General features: G+C 35.4%; 2 protein-coding genes across 3 annotated transcripts in view; both read left to right on the plus strand.

Annotated features, from left to right (window-relative positions):
- Nucleotides 1-4,162, plus strand: part of MS3_00004876 (uncharacterized protein) — a gene marked incomplete at both ends in the record, with an annotated part of 53,636 nt that extends 49,474 nt beyond the window's left edge. Inside the window, 2 exons of the mRNA XM_035732893.1 lie at nucleotides 1,451-1,599; nucleotides 4,113-4,162. Coding sequence (XP_035590032.1) covers nucleotides 1,451-1,599; nucleotides 4,113-4,162 — 199 coding nt within the window. The remainder of the gene's footprint in view (nucleotides 1-1,450; nucleotides 1,600-4,112) is intronic.
- A 6,818-nt stretch (nucleotides 4,163-10,980) lies between these two features.
- The window catches only part of MS3_00004877 (uncharacterized protein), a 32,134-nt gene continuing 30,740 nt past the window's right edge, over nucleotides 10,981-12,374 (plus strand). The window contains exons 1-6 of one of the 2 annotated variants that reach the window (XM_051212852.1): nucleotides 10,981-11,032; nucleotides 11,108-11,426; nucleotides 11,463-11,537; nucleotides 11,574-11,786; nucleotides 11,840-11,901; nucleotides 11,943-12,116. In XM_051212852.1, coding sequence (XP_051068773.1) covers nucleotides 11,124-11,426; nucleotides 11,463-11,537; nucleotides 11,574-11,648 — 453 coding nt within the window. In that variant the 5' untranslated portion in view covers nucleotides 10,981-11,032; nucleotides 11,108-11,123 and the 3' untranslated portion in view covers nucleotides 11,649-11,786; nucleotides 11,840-11,901; nucleotides 11,943-12,116. The remainder of the gene's footprint in view (nucleotides 11,033-11,107; nucleotides 11,427-11,462; nucleotides 11,538-11,573; nucleotides 11,787-11,839; nucleotides 11,902-11,942; nucleotides 12,117-12,374) is intronic. The other variant, XM_012939804.3, reaches the window with a different exon arrangement.

Consider the following 12,374-nt stretch of genomic DNA (forward strand, 5'->3'; position numbering starts at 1 on the left):
TTAATCATTCAGTTATGAACAGTGTAAAATCTGATATGTATGGGTATCAGTTTAAGTTGCCACGGTACATCAACACCCTTTAGATGAAATTATTATCAGGGCAAATTCCATGGTAATTAAAGTAGCAACAATAATAGTGGTAGAATAAAAGATAAGACATAGGCCACGTGATTCGAGAAAAATGAATGACATTGGAAATAAAAAGTACATGATAGTCTTAAAATCCATAATCTAAGGAAAGATAAAGGATGTGTGCATCTATATTATTTCACTCCATTTTGAACTGCATCTAACATCTTCAGCCATTGGTTACTATTATTCTGCGTCCATTAACCAGGTTGTTTGTATCTACTATCATGGATTATAGTTGTAACATGCTGTGTATACATAATTGGGATAAACGTTTGTAGAAATCGTTTATTTTGATAAACTGATATGTTTATCCTGTAATAACATCAACCAAAGAACTACTAAAAGTCAGTGCGCATTCCATAGCTACCTGTTCAGCTATGCACCTCTACCATTGTATGCTCATCATCTTAATCTGATGTCAACCCGTAAGGATATGTAAATTTAATTTCAACTATCTCCACAAACTATCATCTTTATAGTAATCGTATGCATAATACTAAGTGCGATGACCTATCTCAAAATTACTGCTGAGAAACTGTGACTTTTAGAGTTCAGCCATTTAGAGAGATGAGATAGTTATCACGGAACTTATGCGATGATGGTTTTATTATATATCATGAATTGATTAAAATAAGAAATCTTGGCAATTGGATTCTGATCCACTGGTCAAAGGGTAGTGACGCTGATTGGTCACTGAGTAGTTACTAGTGTTATATTTGTCTAGTTATTAGTATTGATCGATTTTTGTCGGCCATGTTTCAGTGTAGCCACGGATCTGGGTGACTCAATATTTTGTCTAGTATGTTTTGATATTAGGTGGAAAGGGATAATCATCAGGAAACTAGGGTCTTGATTTTGTGTTAGGGCTCACTAGTAACTCGTACCCATCATCCTGACCGAAACTATTCATTGTGCTGAATTCATATCCATATCATCCGGTCTTACAGACGGAAAAAATCGACCAAATATGACCCTAATTGGTCCGAAATAAATGCAAATGTCTCATTCCCACAGGAACAATTTAGTTCTGTCGTCCAAAATCTCGAGGCTAGGTGGCCCTAACTCGAATTCATCAGAGAATATCACTTCCGACCGACTACACAATCTACATGTTCTGACGTTGTGTGCTCATTCTTGGTGGTCCCTATTCTAGATAGATACAGCTGCTTATTGCTTCCCGATTTTCAATCCTTATCTAACCAAAGTCATTTCATGACGTAAAATCAAAAAAATCCATTGATATCCGATGACATAAACTATAATTTCATTTCAGTACATTTATTTTGCATGTATCTCTTCTCTTCACCTCTCTTCTCAGTTTAACAGATTCATCAGTTTACAATCAAACTAATGATCGTTTATATAACGGAAATCAATTACAAGAAACAAATACTGTTATAGCTGAACGAGTTCGATTAATGACAATTAAACAACAATTAGCTAAAGAAGCAGCTAGCACAAGTGCACGTAAGTATACAATGATGTTATTGTTACTTTCTTTCATCAATGTTCTTTTATTAGGATGAAACAGCCATCCAGTAATACCTCCAGGTTTTCAATAGTAATCTAATATTGATCATTTGGTCATAACTTCAGTTAAACTCATCAATCTCCACAACTCTATACTGAATGTCCTCATGTTTAAAATACAGTTTTCTTTTCTCACATTAAAGAACTGATATTTTCATTTTTTAGATCATTAAATCTTGTCCAACTTAGCAACTAAACCAATCTCCACAAAACCCCTTTATATAAATCATATTTAGTTAGATGTTACATAGTTATACTACTTTTCTACTGACTGAAACGAATGGTAATGAGTTCGAGTACTAATGCAAACAAGAAAATATGTGAATGTTCAATGAGACATTCGTCTTAGATTCATCATTCAATGTTTCAGGAGAAAATGACTAAATTTGAATCGGATACAAACAAATTCCCTTAGTTCTAAACATAAAGATTTTGGACTTCACTACAATTTACTGATGGATAGTGATTAGATCTCATCGAATGATCAAAATTCAATAAATCTGTTTTATTTTACATTTGTTGCTCATTTTTATGGTGAGACCATAATTTATGGACGAATCAATCACGTATAAGATAACAGGTTTGAGATTTTGGCGCGAAATTCATTCACCCATTTGGCTAAATGGAGTCTTGGTATTATAGCTGATGTCAGCTCATGATGAAAAACCCTAAATCTAATTTCTTACCCTAACCGTCAACTGTAAATCATAATTCTAATTCCTCACATAGGTTTATAACCCTTATTTGGTCCTGGTTATTCGATGAACACTCTCAAGGTCAGTCTGGCGTCGCTCTAAGGTCGCAACTAAGTTTTATATCTTATATATCACAGCTATTTGATAATCACTCATTGGAAACTCATCCGGATCAATTAAATTTAGTTTTGGTTCAACCTCTTAGACCATGTACAAGTCGAACGATTTATGAGACATTAATTTATAATGAAAAAAAATCCGTTTTATTGTTTCTAAATAGTTTTGATGTTACAGATACTTGACACTGTTCATTTATCAGAATGAAGGTTTGTGGGAATTGTAATAATTTAATGGTTGAATTCATGAGTCGATTAAAGCTAGACCACCATAGAAATGCTGGAAGCACTAGGTCGCCGTCTAGTCCTAGTATGACACTCTTCAGCACTGTGCATCGACGATCCCTCACTAAATGGGCTCGAACTCAGGACCTCCGGTTTCGCGCGCGAACGCTTAACCTCTAGACCACTAGGCCGGCATCCAACGAATGATGTGTACGGGATTATGGATGCGCGCTTTTGAAGAGTCCTATACTAGAACGAAACAGTCGTCCAGTGCATCTAGGTTATCCAAGGTTCACTTGGATTACTACAATTCACGATGAAAATCACGAACAGGAGTTTTAGAAATAACCTACTAGAAGACATTTTTAAATTTATTTACGTCGTTTGTAGGTACTTGATAAATATAAATGCTACTTTTATCAACAATCAATATAGACTGTAAAGCTATTGGTAATGAAAGATTGAGTAAAGTCATTGAACACTTACTTCTTGTTAGTTTGTGTTACATCCTCAAGAAATCATTAACTAACTAGCTAGTGTGTGAATTTGAATCATCAGTTTTTCCCATGCTGATCATCGTTCATGTTTTCTGTAATACAAGATACTATATACTAATTTGTTCCTGGGTCCTTTAGTATATGAAGTTGTCACGCTTTTCCGAAGATCATTGTCAAGGTATTTCTATTCATATGATACTTGCTCGAACTAATTTTCTTCGTTCCCTATCAAAACTCCTTTCTTTCAAGAATTTTGTTTGGTGTAGTTGGGACTATAAGGAGACTATTTTAGTTATATCCACCTATTGGAGTGTAGTTAGGAGTTATTGCTTTTCTTAAAAACTTTTTCAGTTTGAGACATCTTAGCGTTGCGAGCCGGCTTTCCCTTTTCTATCCAATGTCAACCTGTAAAGGAAAGTAGCTACGAAACTTTTAATAAACATCCACATACTATCGAACTATATAATAATCATATGTCCTCACTAATAAATGGTTTCGTGACAGATTCCTATGAGTTCTATTAAGAAATGATGATTTATTGAAATTTGCTCTGACAACATTAGATGATCGTTTCTCTATATCATCAATGGAAAATATGACTCATTATAAGTGTGATGAAACATCCATCCGGTTTTCCCCTGTTATCACTTGGTCTTACTTACTTACTTACTTGCGCCTGTTACTCCCAATGGAGCATAGGCCGCCGACTAGCATTCTCCAACCCAACACTAACCAACGTATCGAAACTTCACTTTCTTTGCTTTCCAATATTTCCCTTTCTCATGATCAATATAATTTAGTAAATCTTAACTACAAATCTTATATTAACCAATTCATACATTTAAAGTATTAACTTTCGTGTTTATAATTGAAATGAGATTGATACTATAATGGAAATCTTCTTTCTTATATTTCAGGTCTTAATGCACGTGAACATCCATCTAATTATAATAATGTATCTAGATAAAAGAATGTTTTGAAATAAACATTCGAATTCAATAGAACTTCCAAAACCCAATAACATATCATAGTCTTCTTTTTCTTTTTTTTGTTCTTTTCTTTTTGAAAGAAAGTTGTTTTGTATCGAATTTCTTTGTATTGTTGATTTTTCTTTAGTTGCTATGCCGGAAAAAAACAGTAATCAGGTTACATTATAGTACTATCAAAACAAACATCGTTTTTTTCTCTACCTCATATTAATTTGTTTTTAATCTCTATATTAATCTCAATCATTTTATTCTACCTATTCATTGTTTTGACTCTATTAACAACGCATTTCAATTTGATAATTAACAAGTTGTTAATACATAATATGAAAATATTTTTGTCGATTATTTAATATTACTTGTTAGTAGTATAATTTAAATAAAGTAATATATTATCAGAAGCGGGGTTTTGTGGAGATTGTAGCAATGTCAATAGTTGAGATCATGATTCACTTGAAGCTAGACCACTATGGAAAACCTGAACACACTGGACGGCCGTATCGTCCTATTGTTAGACTTCTCAGCAGTGCAATTCCACGATCCAGACTAGCGAGATTTGATCCTAGGACTTATCATTCTCGTGCGCGAGCGCTAAACCACTGAGTCGGCATCCAATAGTGTTAATGTCCTACTTCAACCAATCCATGAAATTGAGCGACACATACAACATTGTTTTCAGTGAGTTTCTATCTCACAACAGACCCAGTTGAACTCCACTGGTCATTGCTTCTCACTAGAACTCCAGGAAATACTTCATGAAGCCAGTCGCTAGTGAACATATGTTGATTAGTATCAGAAATGGTTTCTAGTAGTATAGATCATGAGTTAATTATAGCTAGACCACCATGAGGACTCCTATATTGCGGTGAAACGGCCTTCCAGTGCGCCCAGTTTTCCTATGGTGGTCTAGCCTTGATTGATTCATGAACTTAGCTATTGAAGTAATATATGTTCATTGTATAATTTAAGAGTGATAGTTTTTTGCATCGAAACGATTAGGCCTCCTAATTTTGACATTCTTTTTTTTTCTTACCAGGAATAACAGTCAAGTGAAATTGTTTTTGATGAAAAAATGGTGATATTTTAATTATCATGGGATAATATTATAGATACTTAATTCATATCTCAGCTGATGACCAATGATTTCAGTAAATGGTACGTCGTGTTTCGAACATACTCTATCGCATATGATCCCATTTAACTCGGGTTTTTAAACATTTGCGCCCATATCTTTCAGCACTGTGAGGCGTGTTACGTAGAGGGACTGTTTGCTTAATGTTTATCAGTAGTTTGAAGATATGTACAGTATATTTAAAGTCACGCTTTGAGAAGTATCGAAACGTTGCATTCCATAGCCATTTCCATATAGACTGTCATACTGCTCTCAATGGATGATGAAATAAGTTGTAAAGCTACTTGTACGAATGAACTATCGCCAATCACTAAGTCTTCAATGCTATTTAATACTGTTAACATCGAAATTTAGAGAAACGTAATACAGAAAGCAGACGCACTGTGGCCAATATAAGCGTTCTTGTTGATTGATATAAATTAGGGTAAAAGTATTTAATGCAGCTTATTTTGTCTACATGCAATTAGGAAATGAAAACACATATAACTACAGCAAAGAAGAACTGCCTGTCTTCTTCGTACTGCCTCGTAATCATTTGCAGTTTGTAGTGTGTCAGTGATTGTACACTGCTTTAGTGAAGTCAAAACTACGTTCGGAATGCAAGCTTCTATTTAAAAGTAACTCGGATATCTGAGAAAATGTGCTCATAACAGCTATCATTGAAATCCTAGTATCCTACAGCTTACCTTACACAGTGCAGCCAGAGAAGTTAGATCACTTTACTATATCTCGCCACAGATTAGAAGATTATTTGATTTGTAATATTTGAACACGAATAAACGGAAATGGAAATGATATGCCCCTATTTTTTATTCCACAAGGTCAGGACAAATCCGAAGGACTTAAAAACAAACACAACCTCGGTTTGTGTTTTTGTCAGTCTACTTGAAACCAGGCGCAATGAAGCAAGAATTATCATTTCCGACATCCTTGTAAGCAATTGTGGCTGGCTTTCCTCATTCTAGGTGTTCTTCCGCTGGCTTTTTGGTGTCGTTGCACCACTTTTTCTGTTAGTTTGATGAAACTCCGCAGTTTATGTGATACTCGGAGTGTTAATGCAAATGTTTCTGAATCAGTTTCTTTTTCCCATATTTTCCTATTGCTACTCAGGTTATTGTATTCTTTCGTGAGTGCTTACGTGCTTTGTATTATTAAATGTCAATTCACTTTGTTTTGAATGTTATCTTGTGAATATCAGAAATCACAACAAGTGTTTTCTGGCCAAAATAAATGTTGTTTCCACCTTGGATTTTCTAGCTGCCCGTATGTTCGTTTCTAACTGTTGTTTATGTTGTCGAGAGCGATGAAGGAAAACGATCTCTGGTTTCTTATTCTCTTGAGTATTATAAATAACACTCTGCTGTCAACTAACCAAACCAATAATGAGTTTTCAGTTGTTCTGCATTCTTAATATTATGAGATTCAGGCATCTGACAACCTGGGACCAGGCCAGAGATGCAATCAGTGTGTTTCAAATTTGTCATCGAAAATATACCATATAGCATTAATAGATTAACTGGACCCATTACGTACTGCGTGTAAGGAAGTTGAACAATTAAGTGCCGGATACCTGCTACCGATATGTAACGTGTCTGTTGTTTTGGTCATAGAAGCAAACCTGAGGGCCATGGTTAGAGAGTGAAGGGGTAAATAGTTGTTATTATACTTGATCGATGAAGTGATACACAGTAGGCGCATAATGTGGCGTCGATCCACGTCTGACTATGATCACCACAACAAGAAGATTGCGTACCAGAACAGGCTAAAACTCCAAGTAAACCAGGAATCAGAAGGCAATTGAAGGTTGTAGCAAGATATATTCGTTGGCAATCTCGTGGTATCGAAATAATGCCGAGATCATGCCAAAGGAGTACAAGTGGAACTGTTGTGGCATTGGACCATAACCACACAACTCTCAAAGCTGAACACGAGACTACTCGGAAAATAAATATTCAATATTTAACGCGGATAAATACCTAACGATGGAAAAGGCGGCAACAATGAGTTGAATTAATTGGAATTGATCAGATGGCATGGCTCGGTCATACAGGCGTGGTCCCTGCGGAATATTACCTTATATCTTTTATCCATATTAAATATATCGTCCTTTCTCTAGCCTAAGCTTGTACTCCATCATGTATTGGTGATTGTTACGATACAGTGAATTGGTGTAGACGATGGTATGATTTCCAAGTAAGATCTTATAGATTAGGCAGTTATATCATGACAAATCTACAATTTTAGGACTAGGTCTATTATTAGAGAAGTACTGATATCATAGTAGACTATGATTCTACAGAACTACTGAGCAAACGTAAGTTCGTGAAAGGTCACGAGCTACGGGAGAATGTATGTGTTTTGGTACAGTTAAACAAGCAAATGCGATTAAAACAATCACTGGTACAATTAATTATAATAATAACTGTTTCCATTACACCAATCGCGTTCTCTTGATAAAAGTAGGTCACTACAGGCGCATGACTGAAGAGATGAAATCATATCGACTAAGTGCTGAAATGGTGTAACAATGTACAGATTTCAGCTTTCTTATTCATACTATTTCTGGATAAACTCCTTGCGGTTGTAGTGTTTCGTGCGACCCGTAAAATTCGATTTCGACAAAATTCGTCGTCGCAGCATAGCTATCCCTCATATGGTAAGTCCGCTCAATTTTCCAAAATTGACGTTAAGATCCTACTAAATGCACCTACTAAGCTATCTCTATTCTGTATTTCAGGTAATCGATGAAGACAAGTCACATCATGTACATTTGCTGTGTATTGCCGTACTACTCTAGTTTTTTAACTGTTATATGTCTTTTCAAAATGAAGACGTTTTATCATATTCAGTAAATACGTACCGATTTACTATGAAGGCAATCAGGAGGGTCGTGACGTGTTTAACGCGAATGTAGTCGTATGCTCACTAAGAAGCTAAGCGAGCGTGTAGACCGGTATACTGTACCGTATAAAGTGTGCTCATGTTACCAGTATTCCAGCAGTCTATGAAAGACATTGTTCGCAAGTATCAAGGCGGCCTACTTAAATATCTGGGCCAACTGATCCTGCCATCTAGAAATTCCAATAAGTTATCTGTATCCTTGGTTGTCTTAACAGATCATTATGCCCATTAATCTCATTACCTATTCAGGTACGTTTGTGAAAAGTTTACGACATTTTGCTATACAAGTTCCAGTGATGTACAATCGCAGATATAATGATGGCTGGCGGTGTGCATTGAAACGAATGAACATTAATCAGATGTCGACTTCTGAAATGCTAATATCTAACTGCCGATCACTCAATATTTATCGTTCATATCGATCAAAAAAAGCGGAAACTCGCTGAAGTACTGTGTGTTGTGAATTCTATATTGTACCAAATATATAATTTTGAATAAGAATAATAATAGATAAACAAATAAATAAGGTATACAAGAGCGGAACCGTGCTCCAGATTTACGGATTTATTCAGTAATTATCTCATAGTCAATGGAATATTAAACAAACATTTACACCAGATTTCCATTTACAACTTTCATATTGATGTTAAATTATTGTCCATGTTATTTCTTTAAACTACAGTATAAAGAAGTAACTCATAATTAGTGGAAGTGGTTGTGAGGCTAGAACTAACGTCCAGACTGATTTTTAGAAACTTTGGAGAAAGTGCCATAATTGTGACGATGAAACACCTTACAAGAAGATCCGTCAGGAGTCGCTAATGTTCTATTTTAAATAAACGAATAGGTTTGGTTTTAGTCAAAAATGTGGAATAAGTCAATGTAAAAATTGTCATTTACCAGCATGTTCATGAATATTGATCAAAGGTTAGGCCAACTATTACGACCTGTGCAAAGCATAGTATGTGCTTAATATTGCAGTGTACAGCGTTTATCCTTTTGCTTCCATTTATGTATTCTAACTCACTTGCATTTCGTTTTAAGGGAAGACATACATGGATAGTGTTAAAATTTTTCAATGTTTATCAACAGCCAGCTGTATTTAATTAAGACGTAGAACACTTCTCTTCTAGGACTGTACACTGCTGCTTTCCAGGAAGGTAACAATACAGCCACTTGTTCATCTAACTGTCGATGTTAACGCTGGGGAAATTGTTTAATAGCAAGTGTCTCGAAATATGGTCAGAGCCAAATGCACAGTCTACAAACGCATACCCAACATCCTTGCCACGCTTTTTAATTGAACACTATTTTATAGTGTACTACAACAGAAACGTCTAAGCTAGTTTTTTCTATTTGTGAACAAACTGATTTGCATCAATATATTCATTAAAAACACGCTGATATGGGAGTTGCTATAGTTTCTCTGTCGTTTCTGGTAAAGACTAAGTTATTACAACAGGTTTATATCACTATTGTCTTACGTTTAATTTATAAACGAAATCAATCAATGATGTGTTTGGAAGAGGGGAAATATAATAAAGATGATATATCATCATCATATCCTTCTGATATTTCATCTACTGCACAATTTCTAAGCTCCCAACTTCAGCTTCTAGGAGCTAGTTACACTGTAATGCATACACAGTCTCACACATTGTTCTCTGGTTTCAACGACAAAACACACTAACGGAAATGAAATATTTGGCAACCCGAATAATTAAACTGATGTCCTACATTGCTTCATTGAAACACTTTGATTACATCAATTGAACCAAGTGCACTAAACTAAAAAGGTGTCATGGTTATTGTTTCATTCGTGAGACATTTGTTGGAAAATAGTTGACTATAGATAATTAGGCCCACAAACCTCAAGAAACAAACTATAGGCCAGTAAGACCAACATAACAAAGGAAAAACGATAGTTTCGAGACCGAAGACAAGAGTCACTTATGTGTCAAAACATAGTTTACAGCACAAAAAACCTTTTTTAATAACAGCATTGCCTGACGGTTTACTTCTTAAACAATCACGACCTTTGCTAAAATTTCCATGACTTAGGATATTATTCCATCAGGTGATGCATGTCCAACGAAACAAAGTCTGTATTGGTAAATAAAACTTACAGCCATAGCAAAGTTAACAGAACATTCTAGTTTTTAATAGCAATTATATCATAATATGACAAATTCATTGGCTACGTGGGTGAAAACATGGCCGTTATTCTGGCCTGCATTATGACAACGTTGAGTATATATCCACCCATCTAAAGACAAAACAGGAGGGCATGAAAAGCTAAAAAAATGAACAAAATATGTACCGTATATGGGTTTGCCCACCGAGTCACCAACTCACAGGGCCTACTACTGGGTGGCGCGGCGTCAAATGACACATTCAAGGAAAAACTCGACACACAGAAGCTTAGTGGAAAAAATATTAAACGATATAGATTTCCTTCAATATTACACATAGCTTAGTTTGAAGGAAGTTCGAACGCCGACGGCAAGTTAGAATTAAAGTTTAATTTTGACGTAAAACATTGTGAATAAATGGTATAATCACTAAAATTCCTCAGATATAGTGGTGAGCTTAAATGTAATAGTTTGCTAGTGTAATTTTAACACAACCAGAAAGATTAATATTAAGGCCTTCTAACTGTACCGCAGAGGCAAGGAGTGAATGCAAAAAAGAGAATTCCTTCGCAACTATTGGAAATATTTTTTACATATTATACCTTAGGATTTTCAACATCTTCAAAGCTGTGCGCTACGCCGCCTCATTCGAATTTTCGTTCGTCAAAGATGATTGTTAAAGAGTAGTGAGTTCTTTCTTTAGTTGTTTCTTTAGTTGTATGACATTTCTGACAATCGCACATTATTTACTCTTATAATAGTCGTGTAATTTTACCTATGACAGTTGAAGAATATCAAGTTGGTCAACTGTATTCCGTTGCTGAAGCTTCCAAAGGAGAGACAGGTGGTGGTGATGGCGTGCAAATATTGGTCAACGAGCCGTTCGATCAAACAACGTATAAGCCTGATCGCCCTTTATTAAAAGGAGACCCAAGGTTCAGCACTGGGCAATACACCCATAAATACTACCATCTTGCGCACAAGGTACCAGGGTTTGTTCGTGTTATCGCTCCTGAAAGTGCATTCGTTTTCAACGAATATGCGTGGAATGCTTATCCCTACTGTCGAACTGTTATCACAGTGAGTAGTTTACTTCAAATGCTATAAAATCCGCAGAATAATTACATGATGGAGAAGTTTAGTGTAACAATTGAATCTCTTCACGTGGACTCCTTAGTAAATATAGAAAATGTAAGTTTACAGTGTGTATTTCTCAGCTTTTTTTAGTGGGTTGTCCAACCCGAAACGATATTCTATAACTTCTATTTTCCTATGATCGACTCATCATACCCCAGTGTGTAATGAAAACTGATTGACAGTTTCAAACAATATTTCCCTTCCCACACACTTGTGTTTGCTGGGCTGTTTTCCCTTTCTACTACGGACATTTAAGTTTGGCAATACTTGAATCTTCACTTTAATGCTCAACCATTATTATTGGTAACTACTATTATTACTATACTAACAGTGGCTTGCAATGTATAACCGTCTAGATAAAAGCTGTTGAGCCAATTTTCCCCTTAATGTCAGAATCAATGATAAAAAAACCTTTCAGGCAAGACTATTTTATGGACTAACCGATTAAATTATGGATAGGTCTTGAATTTCGGCGCGAGATTCATCCATCCATATATTTAAATAGCATTTTGGCATTATAGCTGATATCAGTTCGTCATGGAATTCTCTAATTCAATTTTTAACCTTAAATTCTACCTCTAAATCCTAATTACTCATACCAATTCATAACTCTCGCTTGATACTGGTAAATAGGTGAGTTGTTTCAAGGTCGCTTTAGTATCACCTAATGATCCTCCACAATTTATGGTTTTACCGCTCTGCATTGTTTTTATTCTATCTTTCCATCAAGGCCACTCTTTACTTCTTAAGCTTCTAAAACTTATCACCATCACTAGTGGGGTTTCAATCATTTACCAATGAATATAAATATGTATATGGCTTTGGTAATAATCTCCGTTGTTTCACCTCTGCTAAGTTACATGTTATTAAGAACACTGCAAACTAATTTTC

The sequence above is a fragment of the Schistosoma haematobium genome, chromosome 3, assembly GCF_000699445.3.
Source record: "Schistosoma haematobium chromosome 3, whole genome shotgun sequence".
Lineage (NCBI taxonomy): Eukaryota > Metazoa > Platyhelminthes > Trematoda > Strigeidida > Schistosomatidae > Schistosoma > Schistosoma haematobium.